The sequence below is a fragment of the Rhamphochromis sp. 'chilingali' genome (genome assembly GCF_963969265.1).
Source record: "Rhamphochromis sp. 'chilingali' genome assembly, chromosome: 16".
Lineage (NCBI taxonomy): Eukaryota > Metazoa > Chordata > Actinopteri > Cichliformes > Cichlidae > Rhamphochromis > Rhamphochromis sp. 'chilingali'.
In genome coordinates, this window is record NC_137943.1 from 32,904,680 (window position 1) to 32,931,591 (window position 26,912).

The 26,912-nt window shown below is 40.2% G+C and overlaps 1 protein-coding gene across 1 annotated transcript in view; it reads right to left on the minus strand.

The window, feature by feature from the left end:
• myo10 (myosin X) overlaps window positions 1–26,912 on the minus strand; it is a 129,546-nt gene that overhangs the window by 51,067 nt on the left and 51,567 nt on the right. Inside the window, exons 3-4 of the mRNA XM_080907971.1 lie at window positions 23,267–23,425; window positions 5,568–5,755 (exon numbers count right to left, since the gene is read on the minus strand). Coding sequence (XP_080764097.1) covers window positions 5,568–5,755; window positions 23,267–23,425 — 347 coding nt within the window. The remainder of the gene's footprint in view (window positions 1–5,567; window positions 5,756–23,266; window positions 23,426–26,912) is intronic.

Sequence of the window (26,912 nt, forward strand, 5' to 3'; positions counted from 1 at the left end):
ATGCGTCATTATTTAACGTGAAACTCATGAAAAGGCACTGATGCTTATTTCTACATGTAAACACTGATAAAACGCAAACACCATAAAATTTCACATTTAGAAAACTGCTCGTCTCATGTTACACTTAAATCTGCACAGTTAGTTATGTTTCCGCTCCACCAGGCTCTCTTCCTTTGCTGTGATCCATTCCTTCCTTTGGTCACAAATTATGTGTCAGACACTCAAAGCAGGCGAAACAGAGAAATCCTGCTGAATCCCAAGAGAAACCCTCTCAGGTATGTTTTCATAAGGCTTTGCTGCAGGGCTTTTGTGACCCCCACATGCCTGAATAATTAACAAGGCTGGAGACTATTGGGTTTGACCCGGCACCCACCTATGGGTCAGGAGGTCAGAAACAAACTGCTGGGGGAGGGAACCTGTAGGCTGGGCAGAAAAACACCTCGACAGCTTTGCAATTTAAAAATTCGAGCCTTTCTAGCCATAAAAAAAGCAGCCCAACAAGCCAAAGTTTGCAAATGAAAAAGTTTGATTGTATTGAAGCTTCAGGCATGAGTGTGCTAGCTTTTGTTTTGTTCTTAAATGACAAACTTGTTCTGACTGTCGATTATTACAGTGTTCAAACACCCTGGCTGTCTGCTTAATATGACCATTTGTAAATGTTGAACCAATGACATGAGTGTTAGTGAGCTGCTCTAACAGCCTCCACTCTTCGGCCTTTAATCTTTCATTCACATGTTGGAACCTGCCTGCAAAGGCTTGGTCTCATCCACAGCATTAATGAGGTCCATCACTTCTACTGTGTGGTAAGGTGTTTCACAGTCTGCATTCCAAGTTCATCCCAGTAGAGCCGGACAGGGTCAAGGTCAGTGTTTACTGCAGGTCAGTCAAGTCCTGTCCCGGCAGTAACCTCCATACATGCAAGTCCCAAATACTGTACAAGGATTGAATTTATAGAAGTCACCTGTTCGTGTTCCATTTAGATTTAGATATAGACGTATATATATTTAGATTTAGGGCGTGGTTAATACAATTCTCTGATGAAGGCATGGCTTATTCTGCAACACTAAAGTTGTAAGAATGCTACTGAGCCAACAAAGAAATCAGGTTCATAAGAAATGGAGAGAATTAGCTAATAAAATGTGAATTAGAGGTCTGCATCTCTGGTTTATTGCTTTATTATCCAAACTTAAACCTGCCATGGTGGCATCTTCTGTGCACAGCGAGCGTTTGGAGGTTTCCCAGGATTTTCTTTGCTGGCGGTGGGGAGGGCATTTTTGCTGAAATCTGCAGCACCAGCTCAAAGGGGGGGCTTCCATTAAAACAATGTGGCTCGATGTAGGCAGGTACCCGCATAATTGAAAATGCAGAGTGGCATTTATGAGCATTAATGAGCAGATGGCCTTGTGTTATAGAGCTGGCCTCTTCCTCCTCCTCCTTCTCCTCTTCCACTTATTTTACACCAGCTTCTGTTTCATTCGCCTCCCCCTGACTGGATCTGATTACCCACAATCCCTAAATCCAGTGAGAGAAGCTTCCTGCCTCGCCTGAAAGTGCCAGCTTGCAATTTATAGCTCTTCTTCCTCCCTCTCTCTCTCAAACACACCATGAAGCGAACCTTTCTGTGTATGGGTGGAGGTGCTGGCATGTTACATGTTTTATGAGGGTCTGCACCGAGACCGCTTTGGTGATTTTGGGGGACCTGCAGGAGAAATGTGTGTGGGTGTCAGAGATCATTGTGAACCATGCCACGTACTGCGGCAGCTGGGCAGGACTTCGACTCTGTGTTAAAATGATCCTCCACCCAAAGTCTAACTTCAGGGTATCAAAAATACGACCTTTATGAGCCTGAAAACCTGCCTGTAAAAAGTCTGCAGTCGGCTCTGTCATGGAGGGCAACGACTGCGTCAGTGATCTGGTTTCAAGTATTGGTCGTCTCACTCTTTGCCACTGAAATGCATTTAAATTATCTTTTTAAATGCAAGTACAGTAAAGTCAGTAATTCAGTCACATTTAATTTGACCCAGTTCAACACACTGCAGCCAATCGGACGTGGTTAGAAAGTTAGAAATAAACTGCTTTAGTGGGAGATCACATATGAGAGGCGAGTATTTAAACACTCAGGTCTTTCTTCACTGCCATGACTGCCACTCATTAATAACTGCACTTAATGGATCCTGTGTTGACTAATTAAATGATATCGTTTGATATATGATGTTGAATGACTCAGAATTATTTTTGTGTGGTTACAGAGAGGGCATCATGTGTTTTCATTGACCACCACAGAGCATGACAAAAACAGCCTCAGTTCTGATCCTCAGTCAAAAAGTCGGCCCACACAGCCGGCAGCGGCCCTCAGGAGAAACACAAGGTGGTGCAGAACATTTTTCTAGCTTTTGAATTTTGTTTTAATTCAAAGATCGTCTGTTTGATTTTTACAGTTTCACAGTGGAAAAATAGATATCTGTATGTGTTTTTCACAAAGCGCTGCCAAGTCTATAACCCTTAACCTAAGCGTTTTATTCCTTTGCAAAGTTTAAAAGTCTACCTTCAGGGTAACAATTAGCAGCTAATTAGCAGCTCAGAGGCAGTAAAACACTGACAGAAAACAAACCCAGTGCTTAGAAGTGAAAGTCTTAAACTTCCCTGCCTGAGGGGTCCAAAAGAAAAAAAGAAAGAAACTCTGGTGGTACCGTAGTTTAAAACAAGTTATTTAAGAGTAGTAGTAAATTCTGTACGTAAACTTAAGTATATTGCTAAGTATAACCTTAAGCATATAGTGGTCAGGCTGTCAGACGACAGTGTTTGCGCTCTTTCATTGTAATCACCCTCATTTCCTATTTCGCAACATTGTAACCAGCTGAATTCTTAAGACAATGGAGCGCATAAAAAGCTGCCACATCGAACCTCAAAATATTCGGAATACGAAACCAATCAGAGTTAGAAGAGGATAATCAAGCAGTGCAGAGTGTACCTTGGAAAGCTCAGTGTGTCATTTACTCTATTTTAACAGACAGAAAACCATCAGGTTGTGTTTTAGCTGAGACAACAGCTAAAGGTTACGGCTGTGGTCTGCGGTCTGTCCTCTCTGGCCTGGATGACTTCACGTGCTGCTTTGCTGTCATGGAAAAAAATTACACAACTGAACTGTAGACTTTATTTTTCTTTCAACTTTTCACTTTCTGTGGTGAATTTAAAAAGTTTCACAAGCTCTGTTCCCCTTTGTTAAAAATGTTCCACAGTTTTGTCCAATATACAAGAAACAACAAATGATTTTTCTTGAAAAGCGAAAGGTGATGAAGACAAACACAAAGCAGATCCACAGCAGCGATACGACTCGTTAACAAAGTGACAGCATTGTGTGGCTCAGGACTTTCTGTAGCGCCACTACAACGTTTGTGTTTACGCCTCGCTCTGTGCACCATGGCGCATGTTCTTCCCACTAACCAACATCGTGCCAGACAAAAGAATTTCTGTATCCCAAATACATCATCAGACCAGAAGACGACAGACAGAACACGTGAGACTGCATGCTGTGCACAAGCACAGGGAAGTATTCCCATTCATTTTGTAAGTTAGGATTAAAAATGGTCATCATTGGTTTTTAATAAAAAAAAAAAACTTGAATGCATGCAAGGTTACTGGCACAGATCAAATGATGTGTTTACATGTGCTGCAGCAAGTAAGCCAAAATCTGTTTTTATATGGAGCAACCATCTTTTTCATGTCTCTCTGCAGTTATTAAGCTTAATTATAACCTTTATGTTACTGGGACATAGAAATTAAATTTATAGAATGACTGATAATAACTCCATGGTGGAGCTGAAGAGAGTGCCAGATGAAATGCTACCTCATGATCCAGGTGATGGGACACCAGCACCAGTGCAATGCAGACGCCAGCACTGAACCGTCTCTTCCTCCTCATTTAAGAGCCAACTCACACTTTAAGAGATTCTTAGCTAAATTTTATTTTTATGGGAAGACATTCAGAGCGGACAGAATCTGTAGGCTGCATCTGCCAATATTTCAATTTCTTGTGAGATCTCCTCCCAGCACACCAACATGAACAACATGCCTTCTAAGTTTGGGCGCAACAGTGGCAGCTTTTGGAAAAGGCTGTGAAAATGAGTCATGGTGAAAATTTCCACTTGACATTTTGGTTGACAAATCATGTGAGTGATGTGGATCATAGAGATGTTTTGTGTGGTAGATGGTCAGGCCCTCAATGGTGATGACTATAGAGGTGCAACTTAAACCATCAGCAACACAGAAGGAATTAAACATAATCGCTAATTAATGTTTCATTAATGTGTAATGCAAACAACAAAATCCCAGCTACTTAACTTTCTGCTTTCCCCACAAACTTAAACCGGTTCAAGTTTAAAGGAAACATGTGTGCCTCGTTATCCCCAACGCCAATTAAGCGAACCAAACAAGGCTGTAAACTAATGCCGGCTAATCCTAAGAAAACTGCAGTACTTTTGCCTGAAGCAGCAGACTGAGACTCTCCGAACACGACACCTCTCCAGCACCATGTTTATTTCTCTAAACAGTCTTCAGAAATATGGAGATTTCAGTTTCCAACTCTCAACACATTTTAATATGCTCTGTCTTGTAGATGAAAACATGACATGCATTTCATAACGGAAGAAACAGAAATGTGAAACTAGAATTTTAAGCTCTCAACTCTTAACTACGACAGCTAATGAGCAAACTGTCACAGGAAAAGCTGATAGAGCCATTCTGGCTCAATAATCTCTGTGTAGTGTACCACCCTTTTTGTGCTCTTAATTTATTTGCTCCTCTTTACAACTACTTTGCTGCCAACAATACAATGTTGCAACAGGAAGTTGAATGGCCACGTACTCAGGATACCTTGATGACAACTAACAACAATTCCCACGCACTTAAACTCAGACACAACTCCTGTATCCGTCCTTCACTAAATTAGCAGCCAAATATTATCATATCTGAGTTACAAAAATAGCTCCTTTTTAACTTAGTAGGAAGAGAACGTCTGTGTGTGTCGACTGAACAATGGAGCCACAGTCGACGTGAAAGTTGTCCAACTGAAATCAAAGAGGAAGGATGTTGGGACGGAAGGGAGCAGACAGAGGATGGCGATAGAAAGAGCGTGTGTGTGTGTGTGTGTGTGTGTGTGTGTGTGTGTGTGTGTGTGTGTGTGTGTGTGTGTGAGTGTGAGTGAGAGAGAGAGAGAGAGAGAGAGAGATCCTCAGAGGTGCAGCCAAAGCGCTGAGGAGACTTGAAACCAGATGAAGGAGTTTGGTACTCTGTGGGGGGGTTATTCAAAGGACCAATAAGGATGCTTGATAAAACCTCAGGCAAAAATGGTGCTGATATTCTAAATGTGAACCATCAAGTCTGCAAAAGTTGTAAAACAATAACGAAATATTTAAAATACTCCAACGTTTCACACTCTGCTCTCTAGTAGCCACTAGACTGACTTTACATGAGTTTGCTTCAACTCCTTGCTGTGTTTTTGTAAATCCATTAAAACTTCTGGAGATTCAAAAACAAATAAAATACATTCACAAAAACAGATCACACACCTGATCAGGACACACTGGTTCTGCAGCCTCTTCCACAGCGAGCGGTAGCACTCATTGGCGATGGCAAAGATGTGCGGGGAGATTTCACCGAGGTGGTGCTGACTGTACATCTCCACAGCGGGTCGGTCATACAGGCCAGGGAGCGGCTGGTAAGGGTTGACTGCTGCCAGGATGGAACCGATGTACGTCTGTGGATCAAAGAGGTAAATTATCAATAATTACGCAGACAGAAAGCAAATAAATCAAATTTCACCTGAATGTTTTAAGTAAAGGTGAAAGAGAAACATGAAAAAATACTATCATGATGCATTACACGATAACAAGATTCAACGATTCTGCAATACTTCATACTCCGATGAAAATGTACTGTACTTATTAAAATACAGACATTTTTAATGCGTCAGTTCAATTAATAAGCCCATACTGTCCTTCTCTTCACTGTTCCCCAACCGTTTCATCTTCTGTGTTGCTAATTAGCAAAGTTCTGCTCATTTTATCTTCATTTGACTAAATGCGCCACCATGAGGAGCCATGAAGTAGTGAACCTGGGTAATTATATTCGATACCAGCTATTGGTGCTGTAGAGGAAGCTCCCCCCCCCCTCACTGCCATTTCAAAGTATGAACATTTGCACAGCATCCATTCTTCTCTAATGATAACTCTCTTGACCTGCATGTCGTTACTCGCCATCTACTGAGCAAAGATCGGAGCAAATCATCTCTGCTGCCCGTCACTGCTCAGGTGGAAGCACAGAGAGGCCAAAGGCTGCACTTAAATCCAATTTCTCAGACAGAAACACAGAGTCGTAAAACCCTTATTAGGTTCCCAGGAGGGTGGACAGCAGCAAACATCAAGCAGCCAAACATGTGACCTTAGTGATGAACACTCTTTTACAGCTTCCACTCAGGCTGTCAAAAAGCCCAGCAGCACGGCATTCAGCACGTTTGACCTTTTGCTTTTATTTTCACTGCTGAGAAGCAGACTCAAGATTTTCCAAATTAGTTTCAGATTTCAAAGTTCAAAGCAAAACAAACCAAGCTGCTGAAATAGAAGCTCGTGAAGCCAGAAGAAAACTTGGCTGAAGCTTCAGTGATGTGGTGGTGACTGATGGATAACTAGGCAGGCTTGGGAAGAAAAAAAAAAGGCAGCACATCAGCGTGCATCTGTGAGAAAACATCTGGATATTCCTATTGCTGGCCTCGGTTTGAAAAGTTGCAACGGTTACAGCAGAATTAACCGGATTCTCACAGTTACTCGAACTGGGCAGGAAAAGAGGTAATGCTGTCAGAAATGCTCGTCCTCAACCGTGAAGGTCTGAGCATTTGCAAAGGGTAGAGAAGCATTAAGCTGATTTTTCACATCCACTTCAGCATAAAAATAGTAACACTGTCAAAACCTGTATGTTCTAAAAGGTCTAGTAACCACAGAGAGAAGCTTTCCATCCCGCATAGAAGAAAACTAAATCCTTAATTGGTCTTTCCACTAAAACAAAAATACTGGAACAGTAAAGGTCATTCACTTTGGAAATGCTACCATTGTTGGTTTACCCCAAACAAGCTTCTTTTGTGAGAAAACCCCTAAGAAACATGCGCAAATACTTTTCAAATGCCTACATTTACAACACAAGCACACACGTTTCCAGCCTGGTACTACTCATAGTCAGCTTTGACTGAGAGGTGCTAACTGTGGGTGCTAGCTGCTTCACCTCAGCTAATAAGAGTCACTGAAATGGACTGTTTGATCTTGTCTGTGGTGTTGATGTTACCTGTTTTAGTGGAATTACCTGACAAGTAATCTAGCCTGTGGCTTGTAACTGAGCACTCCACACTCTGGTTCAGATATGACTGCTCGAGTTTCAAAAGTCCCAGGCAGCAACAACCAAAATGGTTAACTTATCGCTTCCAAACGGGACTTCACAAACAAGTGTGTGACATCAGCGTCCATCTTTTATATACAGTGTATGATCCTGACACATGTTAACTCATCGGGACATGCCACTGTGTAATTTCAGCAGCAGTCATAAAAATATTGGTTTCACAATCAGTCAGCGATCATCAATCAGCACATGCTCGCAATCTGATGCAAAATGTGGTTTTTAAACCAGGAAGAAAAAACAAAACAAAAACACAATCCAAACAATTTACAGCCACATAAACATCGAGCTAAACACAATCGCTACATGTAATGTGGCGATCTTTTAAACCTCACCTCTCTTTATTTATTTCATTTTTATGTCTCTGAATTCCTGAAGGAAAGTTAAGTTTGCTAAGTGCTCTATGAAATATACCAGCTTTACCCTTACTGTCTCTGTCTGCTGCTGTTCTGGAAACCAAAAGGGATTTCTAGAGCACTTTTTTAAATTTAAGACTTCTCAAATATGGCTTTAAACATCTATTAACAATAGTGAAGCTGATCCTTAACACCAGGTTAATCTGTGAATTACCGTTTTAATGGACTGACTGCTTATCTGGCCTACAAATGTAATGTGACTAGTCTGACTTACCATGAACATTCATTCAAACAACAGAATCATCTGAGAAAACAAAAGTTTGGTCAATAATAAAAGTAACACATTTTCTAACAGGCACAAGAGTTGCAGGTAAATTACCTGCTGCGACTCAACAACCACTTTTGCCGAGAAAAGAGCCACACAGACAATCTGCAGTGAGGTGAAAGCAGCAGTAGTTAGCAGCTCCCTCGCTGCTCATATTTCTTTGTGGCAGGTTTCACAGGGGAAATCCCCACTCATTTTCTACTTAAAAGGTACAGTAATAATAAACCTCACACTTTTCCCTCTAATCTCTGCAAACACGGACAAAGATAACATTTTTGATCACACTATCAAAATTAACGACAACATTTCTGCCGGCGCAACTTGGATGTAAAGTGAAAATCTCATTACAGCAGTGCACAGTGTTCCCATAACACACACATTAGCTTCTGAGAGTCTGTTGCCTGGAGGAGGAAAAGAATTGCATTTAGGAGAAAGAGAGTGGGACATTTCGATCCACAGAGCATCTACGTCCTCTGCAGTTACACGGCTCGACTGTCTTCTATCCTGTTAATCTCGCCTGGTTCCCACTGACAGACAACAGCATGTGAAAACAAACAGGACCGTCGGTTTTCTGTCAGTCACGGTCTTCATACCAGTCTGACATTTGCTCTGTTCCTTCATCTTGATTTATTAAAGCCTGTTTTCTTGCTGTATTTTTTTTTATTTCCTTTAATACAGTTAGTCAAACTTTTTAATCAGATTAGAGAAGAGCACCAAGAGGACATAGAAGCACATACATATTACAAACAGAAAGCCCTTTTTCCTCAATAAAGGGGTCGATCAGGGGAAAAAAAGCCTCAAAACACTATTGGCTCTGGACAAGCAGAAAAAAAACGTGTGTTTATAACCAGCCTGAGGTGAAACCGTGCGCAGAGCTCAGAAGTGGAGTGGAACTCAAATTACAACCATAATAGGCATAATTAGGTTAATAGGCATACCGATGTATAGAGCGTGGAAAGAATACCAACAATAACATCACACTGGAAATGCAGTTTCTGATGAGCAGTCTGTTGCAGTCGGACACTAAAGACTCTGAGCATCCAAGCTGAAAGGAAATATTTACAGAGGGTTTCTCAGGAATGAAGAAAACAGCTTCTCTCTTCCAGTTTTTTAATTTTCCAAAGACCAAGTCATGACCAACCTCAACCAACAGTTGATAACAAATACGAGAAAACACCAAACCGTTGGTTAGAGCTAAAAGATGTAGTTCAGTCATTAAATGTTTTAAAAAGCGTCAGCTAACATGCTTGCACCACAGGAAGTGAGCTGATGGTTGTAGGAGCAGTGCTGTAGATACAGTGGCATTAGGTTACGATCATACAGACTTCAGGAGTCTGTGAAACTCTTTGGCTTTTTCATTCATTTGAATGGGATCACCACTCCCAACAGATCTGAGAGAAGAGTTAAACCTGTGGGAGTGTCTTCTGGCACCAGGTTAGACGACCATGTACCAATAGTTAAAAAAAAAATCTGTTAAAATTCTGATTGTCCATAGTACTGCTTGAAAAAACACGTCAACTGAAATGAATACCTAACACTCCCTGAAGCTCACACATACATTGCAGCACTGAACTGTTCTAGACATTGCCAGACTGACGTGTATGTGAGAAAGACCATTTGATCTCTAATTCTACAAAGCCCCTGTAATGTCTGATTACACCCATGCAACACAAGCAAAGGCAACGGGCTTGTCGATTTACAGCAAGAAATTAAGCTGATCCAGGTGATTGATAGATGTATTTTTTGTCTGCTTATTTTATTGGTTTTTGTTTTTTGCCCTTTATCACCGTTCCTCTTCCCCGCTGTTTTTCTTTCCCTCTTTCTTTCTCCCCTTTCTTTTCCCCAGTCAAATCTGTCCCATATTTAGCAAGTGAAAATGAAATAAAATAAACAATAAAAGGTGAATCAAATAGACCATTACGGCAAGGCTGGGATGGTCCATTTGGTAAAGTAAATCCGTGGGCATCTTTCTTTGCCTTTAGACAATAACTCTGATGGCAAAAGAGCCAAATGGGACAGGCAACAAAAAGAAAAAAAAATTAAGCTGACCATGTGGAAAAAAGTACAAATATGATTCTGCCAAGTTCCTTCCTGTTAAAAGGGAGTTTTTCCTTCCTGCTGTTGCCTAAGCAATCATCTGTTTGTTGGGGGTCTCTTTCAAACACTATCGGGCTTTTTTCCTTACAGTACACATTATCTTAAAAGAACTTTTGTTGTGATTTGATGCTACATGAATAACCTTGAACTAAAAAAGACCTTTCAAACTATCAAAACCATAAACCAATCTTTTTATACTTTTGGACCTATCACTCCTTCCTGGCTAGACATAAGATATAACCCAAACAACAGAGGCGAGATGTTCTTAAACACTGCTTCACAATAACTGGACAAGATAACAGAAGAACAAGGTGATGAAGAGGTCTGCTAGGAGTCCACACTCACTGTACTCCTCCTCTTCCTATACAAACATCTTTATCACCTGCACTGCTCATTAAGCTCCTCCTATTAATCTTTCTATTCAAAGATCCTACTGACTCACTGACCTACATTTGGCCCGGATGCAAAAACATTTGAATGAACGTTGAGATGACATTTACATGACAAATGCCGGGTCTGGGCTATCCTGCCTGTGCAAATCAGCACAGTACAGGGATGGTATGTCATAATAATATAGAGTGGATCATAAAGGTCTGAGTGTTATTACAATGTGGCAGCGCTCTGCTCAGGTGAAGGAATCAGTTTCTACACATAAAAGCAGAGAAGTCCTTCTTCCGCCTGCAGTGTAAACAGTTTACAGCTAATCTAATCTCTGGCTCTGAGGCTCACATGCATCAATCAGACCATCCTGTAAACCTCTTTACAGATGCTTATGTAGTGTCATGTATTGTTTGGGATTTTTATATTCACAGTATGTGGAGAAAGTAGATGGAGAAACACTGTGATTCGGACTTTTGCACCTTCTGACAGCTGGAACAGTCCAACACATCGTAAGTCTTACTTGTATACAATACGCTATACAGTAAGGTGAACACGGCACCAGCTACAATGAGCTCAATATTTCCGTGTATCTTTTGTCAGTTTTTCCCTGCTGTCCACTCTGACACAGTTTAAAGGTGCACGGGGAAAATATTTTTTATATTTGTCAGCAGTTTTTATGATGATCTTATTTGCCCCAGAAAGGAAAATAAATAATCCTCTTATCTGTCCCATAACCTTTGTCCATAATATCAGTATTTACACACCTCCATAGGAAATTGTCATGTTTTAGAGAATTTATTAAGATCTTTTGATCCTAAGAAAGACATCCAGTCACCTTCAAGTCAAATACCATGTTACACAGAATATCATTTGTAGCTATAGATGCAAGTAAAAATTGCCAAACTTAAGAAAAAACTCAAGGACGTGCCTTAAACTTGCATCCTTTCTAAGCTCCTCGCAACTTACAGGAGTCATGAGAAGTGATTCTTATAAGTGCAAAAAGCAGCAGGAAGCAGGAAGCACAGATGCTGTAACAGTCCAGTAGACATTCGCCTGAATATTTTCACGTCTCAATCTCTTGTTTCAAGTCTTATTAAGCACAGCCTGATTTTTTTTCCAAATTATGGTCACCATCTATGGCAATAGAGCTCCGTATACCTCAGGGTAGTGCTGTCTTGTGATTCACATGTGACCTTTAGCATATATGGCTACAGGTCATCCTGCCTGTACCTTCTCAGTAAGATCTGTCCCTCACTTGTAGTGTCTAGTTTCTAAAAGCCATGATAATAAAACCCCAGGCTTTAAAAACATGACTTTTCAAACTAAAACTTTATAATGGTCTTTTTTGCGTTTCTATTTGGTTCAGAAACCTTAATCTGTCAAGTAAAATGACATCTGATAGTCTGTAAAACCGACCAGTGGACAAAAAACCCCCCACAAAAAACCTTCAAACCCTTTCTTAAAAAAAAAAAAAAAAACAAAAAAAAAAAAAAAAAACATGACAAGGAAAGTAATATTTAAGCACGAGTCTAAAGGGCAAAGTTCACATAAAACAGTTAGCGCTGCTTCAAGTTAGAGAAAAAATAAATAATAAAACAGCCTTAGGGAAAATTTGTGCCTGCCCTTAACTCGATGAATTACAAACATTTGGACCCAATTACATCCCCCTGTTGGTCCGTCGTGGTAACAGTCTCCCTGGCAGCACCCCAGCTGTGACTCTCATCAGAAGCCCGCCCTGCTGGCTGATGTGATTAACTGCGGCCCCTCATCCTGCATGTGTGGTGTCGAATACTTGCAGTCATCCCACTGAGGTGACCCGAGTAATGCGATAGCCACTTTTTACAGTGTTTGTTTGAAGTGCTTAACCTGTGGGACTCATAGCAGTGAAAGCAAAGTTTTTTAACACCGTGATGGCTCAAAAAGTTGAGTCTGTTCAGTCAGAAGAAGTCACCTGGATGAGTGACGAAACATTTCTCCGACTGAAAACGCGACGCCCAGATGAACACAATCAACTTTTTGGGATTTCCTTACCTGGATGGTCGAGCATGCATCATTTGTAAATGAAACATTTGTATTTGGGCAGCACTCATTATTAAATCTCCAACAATCTATGTTTTATACTAATACTGGGTAAAAAGAAAAGTATAATGTAGTATTTAAGCATGTTCTGACTCTTTCTCTGGTCAGGTTCATTTTCATTTCTGTCATCAGCCTCATTGGGGCAGCAGGAAAAAGTTTCCAGTTAAGCCTAAAGTTCAAAAACTGCTCTGCACTCGACAAGATGCAGTCAAAGTGAAACATTTTCAATAAAGAAAGCCAAACGTTTTAATGAGTTGGCAGAGACCCAATAAAAGCTAAGAGCACAGTGAATATTGAAACAAGATAAATGTCAATGTCATCTGCGTCAGCTTATTCCACTGCCCACACATGGCAGCAGAAATAAGCTTTAAAGTGACACCCAAGAAAAATAAGATGAAAGCTCCACAGGTGTGTAAAGAAACGAGATCCATGCTCTGTCCAGGAATTCCTCTTCTGTTGCTCCTTTGGAGGTTTCTTCCCTTTCTTGTACTGTGTGTGTGTGTGTGTGTGTGTGTGTGTGTGTGTGTGTGTGTGTGTGTGTGTGTGTGTGTGTGTGTGTGTGCGCGCGCGCGCGTGCGTGCGCAAGAGAAACCCAGGGGAAAATCAGCTGTTTGGAATATTGGCCTATATAAATAAAACTGACTTCTCTCAAATGTATTGCATTACAGTGGATTCCAATGAAACATTTTTCAGTTACACAAACAATAATACATCTTAATCTGCTCTTTATTCAGCGTGTTCCAGAGAAATAATGGCTTCTTTAAAAAATATGATTAAATCAGCTGCTTCTGTTCTGAAACACTGCTTTCCCCAAATCCCAAAGAAAGCAGCAGCAGCCCCAGTATAAAAGTTTATAAGATTAACATTTTCTTTTCTCTGCTCTTTTTGCAGACTCAGTGTAGAGATGATAGGCTAACACTAGCAAGCTACATTAGCTGTATGGGTCTCTGCACAGATCACATACCTGCTAATCAGTGCTAATTAATGGATTAACGAACCACTCATTAAAACTAGAACATAGACTGCGTGGATGGGTTTTACCTCAAAGCAGGTGACATTCATTTGTAAGATAATGTAATTAAAAAGGCTACAAAAGGCACAGACATGTTGGAGACGCCCAGTTCTGTGACTAGCAGACAGTTCACACCTACAGCTGCATAGCTCGGCAGCACTGCCCCTAATTTTTCACCAAAAATCCAAAATGCTGATTTTAAAAAAGCATTACACAGATAATGTTCGGATGACTTTTACATAAACATTTTGCGTATTGATCGCAATGTTGGTTGATTTTTTACCACGAATCTTCGTGCATTATCCCATTCGTATTTTGAACAATTCTAAAAAACTATAAACGTTCTACAACCAACAAATCTGTGCAGAGTCCCCGATAATCAAAATAGGATTACGGATAAAAGTATCACGTTACATTTTGACATTGTGTTCCTTCTATTCAAGAACTAAAAACAGCTGACAAATGCAGATATCTTCTCAAACTGACCTCCGCTTAATCTTTTCCCCCCTGACAGATAGCAGTAACAGACGCTGGAGCGCCTTTATGTTTATAGAAAGGCGTCAGTGGCTGATGATGGTGTAACTGTAGAGCAGAGAAAGGCATGCAGGGCGTCAGAACCTTCCAAAAAAAAAAAAAAAAAAAAAAAGATGGCTCTGAGACAGAGCCAGATAAATTCACAGAGAAGGAAATGAAGTCCAGATGGGGAAAAAACCCTGCAGGATCAGAAGAAAAAGCATCAGCAAACCTGCCTTACTGACGGCAGGAAATGTACGAGCGAGGGGAGCGAGGAGGGAATATTCTGCAGAATTACTGTGTCACAAGACACACATACCTTTGCATTTGTTATACTTGGCATTTAAAGGCATCTTGATCCGCTGTTTAGGTTTAATGTTGCTGCTGATGCACATGCGTGAAAGAAAGGAGATGCCCATTTATTTTTGAAACGATGCGGTTTTTCCGAGTTCCCGGGAACACAAAACTGTCAACACCTTGTGAAACGTGCAGCTTTTGCTTCAGCTATAATGCTGAATAAAAAGTTTTCTTACAAATGAAAAAAAATATCACTGTAGAAACGTGATAGTAGAGCCATAACCTTAACCTCACTTTAAGGAGCTTGCAAGTTCATTGCTGTGCTGACATGGATCTAATAAACCTGGGCAGGAAGTTGGATGCATGTCTGCTGTATAATGATAATCAGAGCCAACACGGCTGTCATTGCTCCGTTATTTGTCTCCACGCTACGTCCTCTTTGGCACGGTCATGGTAACAGCTGGAGGATACATCATACACAAAAAGCTTCTGCTACCACAACTCAACTGGATTTTGGAATCCCAAGCATTTTACTTCCATCTATAAGCTCTGAGTCTGTTTTGTCTTCATGTTAACCAGCACATCATTTCATGCTGCATTCCTATTTGAATAGCAAGTCGCACTGTGAGACGCTTATCCTAAATTTCAGTTGCAGAGTTATTGCCTCTTCACATTCCCTCCTTCATGTTAGTCAACTTTTATGTGGCCTGTGTGACATTTTTGGAAGGAAAACAGTTTGAATTGTCAAGCATGCATTTTTTCTTCATTTGTGGTTGGGGTTGTCGCTAATGAAACTGAACATGTGTATAATGACAAAGAACAACTTCTGCATATCTCTAAAGCACAAACGCCATTAGATGCATTGAGAACAACAGTTGTTTTAATTTTCTAGTTGAAAAAATAAGACACCTCAACTTTCCTTTTTTTTGCCTTTTTACGGCTTTATTTGAAAGGGTGCAGTGAGCTTAACCGGCGCCAGAAACCTTAACTTTAACCAGTGAAAGTTACCTTATTGGTTTGCTTCTGAAACTGTGTGTTTTTGGTGTACAGTCCCCATTTAGCATCATCTTTGTAGCTGTATGAATTATAAAAGATTTATTGTTACTAATAACAAGTTTCAAATGAGTTTCAGATAAGCTAAGCTAAATCCAGCCCACATTAACTGACATCTGCCGATTCAGCAGATTCTTCACATTCAATTAGCAAATATGATAAAAAAAAAGTTGACTCCTTAAGCTGCTTTAGTTTGCTGCACAGCTGCAAGGTGCTATGTAGTCCAGCTTGTGGCCTGGTTGTTTCTGTACGGAGGTCCTGTGATTGCTCAAAGACACAAAGTCACACCACCGAGTTCTAACTCGACATATAAGTGTTCATCAGTCTCATTAATGTTCATGAATCAATCGTGTCAGTGCACTGCTCATTAAACTTTCTAACTAGAAATTAAACACTTTACCTAATTTTGCATAAATGGGCTATGTAAGTTTAAACCACACCGCAGGAGTAGTGGTTAGACTCGAGATTGTTTGCCCAAAACCACATCTTAATGAAGCTAAAACGATAAGTCAGAGATATGAGCCTGAAAGAAAGATCTAATCAACCAAGCCAGGAGTAATCTGTACACCAGATTCCAGACAAATCTGTTTCTCGCTCTTCAAGATAACTCAACAAATAACAGATGGGTGGACGAACTTCAGCCACAAAGTAACTAGCAAACCAAAAAAAAAAAAAAAGACAAAAATGGAGCAAAAAACCACGTTCACTAATGTTGTTGTCTTTGCTAACATTTAAAAAAAATAAATAAATAAACCAAAATCAGGATTTAAAGGAAGTGAGATCAGCACATGTTATTCATAGACATGTATGCATGTATAACGCTGGACGTTTCCTCACATCTGACAGTAATCACAACTCTTCAGCTTTGGCTGAAATCTCTAAAAATGTAAAAAGGACTAAACTGGGTTTGTATTTCAGAGTCTCCGAAGGAATTTGTGTGTGTGGCTTAATCCCAAACCCAGCAGATATGTACAGAGGGAAAACGAGTGAAACATAATCCAACCCAGCTAAACTATTGATCTGAAAGGAAAATTCCACATAAACAGTCATTTTCGATTCCTCCCTTCTCTGAACTTGCATCATCCAGATTTTTTCAGATATTAAGACATGACCCCAAAGCGGGATTTCAAAACACCAAACCAGCCTTTCTACTGCTATAAAGCCACATTCCACCCATAGCTTCTTTGTTTGCAAGTACTTCAGATAATCAAATGAGACCATTAGAAGTTGGTCCATCTGTAATCTGGTTTTGAGCAGTCGATCTCATTGTCAGTACAGACTTTCTACACATTCTGGACTTCTTCCTCCCCCGTTTATCCTCACAGCTATGAGTCAAGAGCTTGTGAAAGCGGAGCAGCAGCTGCCTGTTGCAGTCTGTCAGCGGGCCGGCAGCAGACATGCAGACTTGTCAAAATAACCGAAGCGAGCGATGAGACGGATTTTGCTCTGTGCTGAATCTGCCTGAGCCGGCAGAGCCTATGATCAAACCTATTACGAGGAAGAAGAGTGATTTAGTAGCTGTTTCTCAGGTATCCTCTCTGAACTATGAAGAAGCATTTTTGTGCCGCTCTACCTGATGATCCATCTGCTGTCATCTCGATTCTGATTGATTACAAAGGCCATTTGCTCCCACCCCTGTGGTTACAGTTAATAGTTCTGTAGGCGGGGTTGGGGTTACGGTTAGGGCAGAAAACACTGCTTCTATTATAACCCAAAATGTTAAAGAACAAACATGCTGTAGCTTAGCCTCAGTGTCACCACTAAGACATCTGAGCTGAATGTTGCTTGAAACTCAGTTGCCTCTTTTATTAGATCCATTATATTTAGTTCTCTTAACTCTTCACATGCACTGCAAGGACTGTTTTTGTCTGCATGTCAAAATAAACTGTTTTTCAAAACCAAAAGAAGGGAGTCTAACAGACAAACATATTTTAGATTTCTCAGATTCTCATATGATCAAGGATTCCTCGGGTCTGCAGGAACGTTCTTCAATGCCCTTTCTGCAGATCGTCCCCTCCAGAACAGACAGCGTCTCCAAACCTCTAACCAATTTTGCTAATGTGTGCATCTTACATTGAGCATCAGTGCAGACCCACAGTTCATCCACAGACTGAAATGAACCCTTTTAGCTCTTCTCCCTTTAAAGTCTCCCTCTCGTCTGATTGGTTGCCCCTCACAAACTTAGGATTTTAAACACCAAGTGGGTTGGTTTGAGATGATATAGCCCAACTTTGGGAAACCAGGATTTTAGAGCAGTCTGAAGTCTGAATTTTTGTACATACACTAAACCAAACTTGTGGCCCTGTTCAGGATGAGCACCATAACATCATAGTGTCTTTAAGATAGAAAATGAAGAAAAGCAAACTACAGCCACTTAGGTTAAAGTGCTCTGATTCTTATAAAAGAAGATTTCTGGGGGAGGATAGTCTCATCTCCTTATACCCATTTCTATTTTTGTTTTTTTAAAAAAAAAAACTTTTGTTGTATAGTTTAAAAAGTAGCTGCAGATCCAACGAGCCTTGGAGCCTGTGGCCAGAAGATGAAGAGTTGTGTATGAAAGTATTATGTAAGCTTTCATGTAAGAAGGTCCAAACTTTCATCTTTATATCCATGTTCCCATGACCATGTGATCAGGCACAAAGAGCACATATACCAGCAATTGTTCAAATGCTTTCAGGACCTGATCTGTTATTTTCGGTCAAACTTCTCATTCCAACCAATCAACAATCAGAGTTTTCTGTGTGTAAACAGAAAAATAAACTGTATGGGGATCTGCTGCCATCACATGACATCGTCCTATTTATGTTTATAGCACATGGGACACGAAAACATTCCTGGTTAGAATAAAGAGTTCCTGATTGGATGAACTCCCCTGCAGATTGTGTGTGTGTGTGTGTGTGTGTGTGTGTGTGTGTGTGTGTGTGTGTGTGTGTGTGTGTGTGTGTGTGTGTGTGTGTGTGTGTGTGTGTGGAGAGAAATGAGCGGGAGGTCACAGAAAATTGTTGATGGGATGGGGGACAGAGAAAAAAAGAACAGCATGTGATAGAAAACTGAATGTCAGTGTGTTTGAAAGAAGGACCGTGGGGTACAGACGAGTCAGAGATTTCTGAGTTAAAGAATGTATGTGTGCATGTGTGTGTGAAGTGGAGTCTTTTGGCCCAGATCCCTTGTTTAGAAATCGGGTAGTAGCTCTGGTGGTGTGTGTGTGTGTGTGTGTGTGTGTGTGTGTGTGTGTGTGTGTGTGTGTGTGTGTGTGTGTGTGTGTGTGTGTGTTTCTGCACGCGCTTGCAGTGGAATCTGCAGAGGAGACGAGTGAGGCCACCAGTCGACAGCACAGCTGGTTACAATCACAGCAACTAAACACACACAGACACACACACAGAGGTCTGGTAGCCTACAGACGAATCCCCTGTCTATGTAATGGTGCTGCTAGCAGCTCTGATGCAGTTTAGCTGAAACAAAAATATTTTTTTGTCAAACCAACCAGAAAAAGCTCAAAATAATCACTTCTGTATTTTTACACCATCAAAAATCAACATGTGCCCCCAAAAAGTATAAACTATAATTGAGATTTTGCTTGCTTTGTTCTGAGTGTGCACATATTGATAGATAGAAAAATCTACCTCTACCCCATCATCGTCATCACCATACAACTTTCTTTGAGGCCAGAGATTTATTCATTGTGGCCATTTAATTATGTGATTGCAGCAGGTTTGTACTCGTGAAAAATCTATCAAAACCACAAATTCCCCCACTGTATTGTGTTCTTTCCATGTTCTCCGTGTCCACATCCAAGCTTGGCTTTTTAATGGATGTTTGACAAGGACTTGTGTGATTTGTCCAGCTGGAATGCTTTCAGATTTATTGTGCTGTTTGGATTAACAACAAAACAGAGTTTTGTAATGTTCTTCAAGCTTCACCACCAAAGTTTAAGTTTTATCCAAAACCCTTTACAGCGAGTAGAACAAGCCTTGAAATCTGCTTCATTATCCTGTAAATGTAATTCAAAATATGGAGCTTAAAAAGATATTTTGGCTACAGGGCCGCTGAGAAAATCCACCAAGGCTCTTTATTCATATGCTGAATTTATGCATCACCTTGTTCTGCTTGTGTTTTTCACTGCATGTACTTTTCCTGGAATCTAAACTCTACATATGGCTCCTTTGCAATAAATAAATTTTATTATAAGAACTGAAGAAAAAAAAAGAAAGAGAAGAAGAAGCCCGAGGAAAACAAAGGAGACGAGGATGAGTAGTGGTGGTAGTAACAGACCCCTCTAAATCACTCTGAACCCTTTAAACTGGGGTTTGACCAGTTTCATATTTGATCCTTGATGCAGCAGAAACTGTTGTTGGCTACTCTGAATTCAGTATTGTGTTTATAGCTCTTCCCTTTGGTTAACCATGACCCTCTCCATTAAAACATTCCCTCTAATTTTCCCCTCTTTCCAGCTTCTGGCCCAAAGAAAAAAAATGTCAGGCCAGAGATTGGGTGGCTGTGATGAATTGATTGGATAATTTCGACCATACGGGAGCATTCAGATGTGATTAAAGTAACAAGATGGCATTTGTCAAAGGTTAGCACGACTGTTGCGTACAGCGAGCACAATGCCGCCTTTGTTGACAGCTTGTTTCGCTGGAGAAAGTGCTGGCTCAGGTTTGTTCTTTAAACCATAAGCACAAAATGGTTGAGAGCCATTTGCTCCACATATTCCTTTGCGTTTCACCGGAGCAGGAGGGTTTGAAAGGTTTCTTTACTTTAACTAGGATGGGCAGCAACAGAGCTGCTTGTTTGCTAGCTCACTGTGCGATGCAGGACAATGCATACACCTAAAACGTTGTAAGGACAATAACACAATGCAGATATCATGTGTTCAAGGAGGAGTAATCAACATTATGGTAACATCCTGTCATCAACACTCCTGGTTACAGCTACTACTGTTCACACCAGCACTAACTAGCACGATGAGACTTATTAACTTGGATTAACCAAGAAAATCACCTTCTTTTGGTCCCTTTAGCATCTCAACTGTTCTTTCTCACAACTCAGGAGATTAAGCCAGCCAACTCTAATTGTGTTCCCTCTCACTTGGCACTTTTCTGTTTTTGGCTGCCAAACAAGGACCACCATTACGTGGCGTCCAGTTTCTAACAAACGTCTGATTGAAAGGGACTCAAAATCCTTCGCCTTATTTGGTTTGGTGCTTTTCATCGCCTGGTCAATAGCGCAAACATGGAAACACCAGAAACAAGCACAACAATACTTTAAACCTCTCAAAAACAGAGTGGAACAGTAAAAGTTTATGCAAATAACCACACTAACCACAGGACAAATAACAAGGCTAAATTCATCTGAAGCTCTTTGGTCACAGTGCAGTAATGTTTAAGAATTCAACCACCTGCATAAATACTCTGCAAAGGCGTCACAAGGCCGCCATTTCTGGGAGAATAAAACGATCCAAGCAAAATAGTTAACTTAGTGTTTGGACTGTTTAACAGGGTTAAAACTGTCCAACTGTGTAACCCCAGCCCTGCATTTTAAAATTAACTCCCTTAAATTGAATGCAAAAAAAAAAAAAAAACAGCAGGCAGCAACTTTTGAGGTAAGGGTTCAGATTAAGAATGTTAAGGCTGATGTGATGCACTATGTTATATAGACAGAGACACAAATCCTTTCCTAAGAAAAAGGGGAAAAATACAACTTGAAGCTGTGAAAAACCATTTCGAAGTGCCAAAGACCTTAGCCAGGTCTGAAGACTTCTCTTCTAACAAGATAGTAACTCACAGTGTAAATCTTTAAGCTTGCACTGCATTTGGGCAGCGGTTAGGGTGCGGCTTAGGTGCCAGCACGGATGAGCCAATGTCTGAGGGAATGTGAGACAGCTTTTTTAAGGGCACTGGTGTGTGTCTGTGCTGGGAAATGGGACATGTGTGCTCTTACACAGAGAACAATGGCAGGTGTTCATGTGGTTTTACAAAGCATTTTAAAAAGTAAAAACAGACCCTTTTAAGTAGGAAACAGCAATTTGTTTATGGTTACATTTATGCAGCTATTTTACATTCTTTTAACATTTTATAATTAGGCCATTCTTTAACACTGTCATGCATGAATTATGACAACCTCAATCAGGATTTTTGGCTTAAGTATTTTTATTCATCTTTTCATGTCTAGAGACGAATAAAAATACTTAATGAACGGGTTAAATAACAATAATTACAATGACACACATCATACATCTATAGTAACATGAAACAGCCAGTGGGTGGCAGGGTATGGAGGGACACATTGGTGTCCAATGTAGTGGTTTATGTGCAAGTGTGCCATCAACACTGACACAAATACAAGAAAACAGCCTTTGACTAGCTGCCCACTGCAGTGGCCACTATGTGTGAAAGGGTTAAAATAATGAGCACTGCCACTACTATGATTTATTATTCTTGAAATGCTTTTTCATATATATGTTTTAAGGAAGTGACTAAAACCAGAAGCTGACTTTAGTGAATTTGAGCAAATCCACCTACAGCTGACATAGAAAGAAGAAAATCAGAATCAACCCCAAAATTCTATTTATACTATACTATATTAGGTTTTTAAGCCATAAAAGTGTTTGCAAAAAGTCTATGTATAATCCACCAAAAATATCAGTTTAATCTATGTTGTATTTACAGTGAACATTAGGAACTAAATCAAGAAGCTGTCCTGCAGGTTTGTGTTTTGGGAAACCCCTCATCGATACCCTGCTAGGTCTCTACATGTGTTTCTTGGAAGTTAAATAACCAAACCTTTGAATCAGCTTCACACTGTGTAAACCTGAAAACTGAGTCCCGTTTGTAATAAATCTGAGCCGGAAAGCCAAACTTTTTCTGACAGGATATCCCAGAGGAGCCAAAGATCCATGTAGGGATATGCTTTGATTGCACTGTCAATTAATCCTACAGTCATGTACAGACCAGTAAGAAGCTCCAGAAAGATACAATAGCTCTCTCACGTCCCCATTTCCTGGCACTGATTTAAAGCAGAGGAAAGCTCTCTGACCCAACCATCTCTTTCACCTGCTCGTTTCTAGATGGTTATCCCTGCTGTTGTGCAATGTTTGAGCAACTCAAGATATTCATGGGAGAATGCTGCAGAGCTGATGGATGAAGGTAATGTACCTTGACAAACCAAGCTGTCAACGCAAGCACTGATAGCGCTGATGGACTTCAGATTGGTTCTGGTTTTTGATGCTAGTGGTTCAGATTTTGTTTTTTGTAACCTGCCTCATATTACTTCTGCCGAGTTATCCCAGGGACTGAAACTGCAAATTTAGCAATATTTAGCAAGTAAACCACATGTTGATGAACTGTTGAAGCTCAGTCAGGACCACCATACTCAAAAGAAGATTATTATTTCAATCTGTGGTAATTTTTATTTGATGGAATAGCTGTGTGCTTAAAACCTCCCTGCCCTTTAGCATGCTGATGTGGATGTGGAGAGAACTCCTTCGCACTCTTGGAATCCCAGAAGCAGCCAGACCCCCTGCACAGATTATGCTAGGTGAGACTAATAAGACTTGCATTGAAGGGCATTAGTGGAACCGTCAGCTGTTGTGCAGATCAGCTGAGCTTCAATTCATGGTCAGTCTTCATATTAATATGTAGGATTTTCACCAGGGACAAAAAAAAAATCAATCACTGTGTTGTTCTCATCAAGTATTGCTTGGAGGAAACTTACATAGATGTACTTCTGTTTATAGCGCAGGTACAGGTTGTGCATGATGGCGCCCTCGTGAAGGTCCTCAAGGCTCGCCATGTCCTCCACCCCTCTGATGCTGCTACGGTGCATGGGTTGCACTTTCTGCCTGGTGAGCGTATTCTGCTTGTAGGTGTACACCTGGGTCAGAAAATGGAAAAAGTCCATATGTAAACTACGTAAATGATAATCACATGAATCCACATTGACATTCTAAAAGCAGAGGATCAAAGAACTACTGCAGGAAATCTTTGAAGTAGAATTAATAAAATCAACCCTCATCTTACTCAGACTTTATTTCCCCAACTTTAGGGACGATATATCCCCTAAGAGGCAATCATGTTAAAAATCACAGGAAATCATTTATTCCTACAGCAGAGCAGTTTCCTGAAATGCTGTTTTATAGCAGAATTGGTCCATGTCAACTTCCTCTTAAAGTCTGATCTGGTCACAGGTCATTTAGTTTCTGGTTTAAGGCCAGATGTGGACATCAGGCTGCCAGTTTTCTACCACAAGTTTTACAAGTGCATTTTTAGATTTGAATTTCATTCGGTTTGGCTCTTTTGTGAGAGAATGAGCCAGACGAGAACAGATAAAGGCAAGAGCACCAGACCACAGCAGTTTCTGAGAAATGTTAAAAAGCTCAGACTTCTGAAAACCCAGATGTATCGAACAAAGCCGACGGCATTTCCCCCTTTTACTTTGAAACTCAACATAATTAAAGTTCTAGAATTAAATTGCATTCACGTGCGTTTATCAGGGATAAACTAGAATGAGAAAAAACATGAAATTCCAAGAACACATAGCAAACATTGTTGTGGTGCATAGTTTCATGTCTCAGTCATGATGAAGCGTAACAGAAAACAGCTGAGAAAAATGACTGAACCATGACAGGAAATATCGATGTGTCCAGCTTAACACAACTTCTTTTTCTACAAATTGCAGATATTATGGATGTCAAAAGTAAACCATAATAACTGTATGCTTTTACAATGAATAGTATTCTGTCTGACAACTTTGATCTTATGTTACTCAAAGGATGAGATGCAAAGTTTGGTGGTTACAGGCAAACACAATATATTTGATGTAGAATTTCCACATGTTAAAGGTTAAAGGTGTCAAAAACCCACTGATTATGAATTCTAGTGAAGACAGGACACAATGCATGCAAGATACAACTTCAGAAAACGGTAGAGAAGTAGGAATACCAGAGGCACAGACTATGAGAGAGACACAGCACACTGAAAATCTATGAGTGAATTACACAAGAGCTAAGATGATGGTAGAAATCTACCTCCCAGGGGGAAAAGCAGTTTACATTTTATTTAGGGACAAAGCTGCAAGCCATTTATCAGAACTGACTGCTGATTCAGTGCATGCAGTCTCTATGCTCCATTGAAAGGTCAATATAGATAATGTTTCAAAATACCTCCTTTAAAAATGTTTTTTTAAATGCCTTGAGACATTTTGAGATGGCTGTCAAGGCGAGAATCTCTTGAAGGGTTTAAGAAATGTCACAGTGGTCAGATATCCCTGCTTCTTTTGAAAACAGGTGCTTTTATTTTGCATAGAGAGAAAGTGCACAAGAATACTGAACAAGATGGATCTTTAGTTTTTTTGTGAATCAAAAGAAAAACTACAAAGAAACAAATGAAAACCTTAGATTTGTTTTAGACCTCCAGCTGAAAATACACCTCCATTAAGCTGCTATTATTTTGCAGGTGGCAGCATTTAACTGGAAGGTTTCATGTAAAAGTATTGTAATTCCTCACAGCTTATAATTCAAGGCTTGTTGTGATAAACCTGACCCTGAGCCTGTAGACTACATGAAATCTGGAGCTGGACAAGGGCAGCCATCAGTAGATGTCTTCTTATCATGTGTCTGAGGACAAGGCCGAACAGCTTCTCGAGACTAAACTCTCGTCCTGCAACGTCTCGTCAAAACTAGTGATAGCTGTTAAATACCCCACTGCATTTTCAAACCATTATGAAACTCAGTCTGTCATTTAATTACCAAAGTTTTCTAAACTTGTATTACTTCCACCTTATGTTCAGTCTTCTGTGTGTTTCATAAAACTATTACTGAGATAAAAGCCAACTTTCTATCTTGCTTGTGATTCAGTTTGGAGGGCAAATTAAGTTCACTCTTTGCATAAATGTATAAATTGTTGGTTTCCATCATCAGACAGCCTTAAAAGCCTGATCAAACACTACATTTAACTCTGAAGAACTCAAGCTAATCAAATCCTTAAAGGATTGGTGCACAGATCAACCCACCATCCATTTATTTCATTATTATTATTATTATTATTATTATTATTATTATTTGGTTGAACTAACTGTCCAAAATCCAAACAGACTCAGTTTGTTGAGATCTGATGCATGTTTACACTGTAGTTAAGGACATCAGGCCTCAACCACCACAAAGGCTTCTCGTGGAGATTTGTTGTTCAGAATGTGAATTTATGCATGCAAATAAGCCGGAGACACACCTGTCTGTTATAGCGAAGAGAGACGAAGACTAAGCGGACATTTGAGCGCAGAAACATGTAACGTGTGATGTCATGACTTCTGCTTGTTGGAAAGCCACAATTTCTCATCCGTGTTCTTTGGTAAAGTATCTTTCCTTAAAAATTGATTTGGCCTTCATGGTCAGACCACAAACTTGAGTCTGAACATCATGCAGAAGTCACAACGTTGATAGCAGTATCAGAAAGAAAGGACATTTCATCCAAACCATTGGGTCCAAAGCCGTCCGTGCCTGTAGGACTAATCCGTTAAAAGGTTCTCCTATTAACCATATACTATTTTTGACCATTTCTGTATTAAAATATTATATTTATTAACTTTTTTCACCTCCAATTAGTCTTCTGGAATTATTTGTAATAAAAATGAAATCCAAATAGAAAAGTAAACACAGAAGGAACAAATCTAGAGTTTCAACCATGCAACAGGCTTAAATTTCTTCAGCATTTCGACAAAGAGGCCATTCTTCTAAGCAGCTTTCTACAGTCGGTCAGTAGTGCCAACTGTTTAAGGCCACACGATGGTCCAGTTGTGAAAAGCAAGAGACAGAGAGGTTAATTTAGGGCAGACCTCCAATTATCACTGCTCTGCAGGGAGTTGCAGCCTGCAGGATCACCAAGGGAGATGTGCTCAAAATAATGACCCATCACTGCAGGAAGGTCTGGGCATCTTTCAAAAGACAACTATCAGATTCTGAAGTAGAAAACTGTCCTCACTGCTGGACTCTGTTGGTAATCGCTTTTATTTAACTGCTATAAATTCATCAGTGAGGTATTACTCCATCTGACTTTAAGTCTAGTTGGCTTTGGGATGGAAAATGCAGAGCAGCCAAACCCTCTGCTGTCTCAGCCTTTTCTCCAAACAACCAAACCACGAAGTATTTTCAGCAACACACATGAACGGGGCATTTCCCAGATATTTCAGTAACCTTTAGCAATGACACACGAGGTGAAATAATGCAGCATTTCAGTTATTGCAGAACTTCGGGATACAGAGCATTACAGCACATTTTATCATCCTCTCTTCCAACAACGGCCTCTACTGGAAACAAAGTGCTGAACATAATGAGACATTTAGCAGTAAAAGCTCAAGATATTACCGA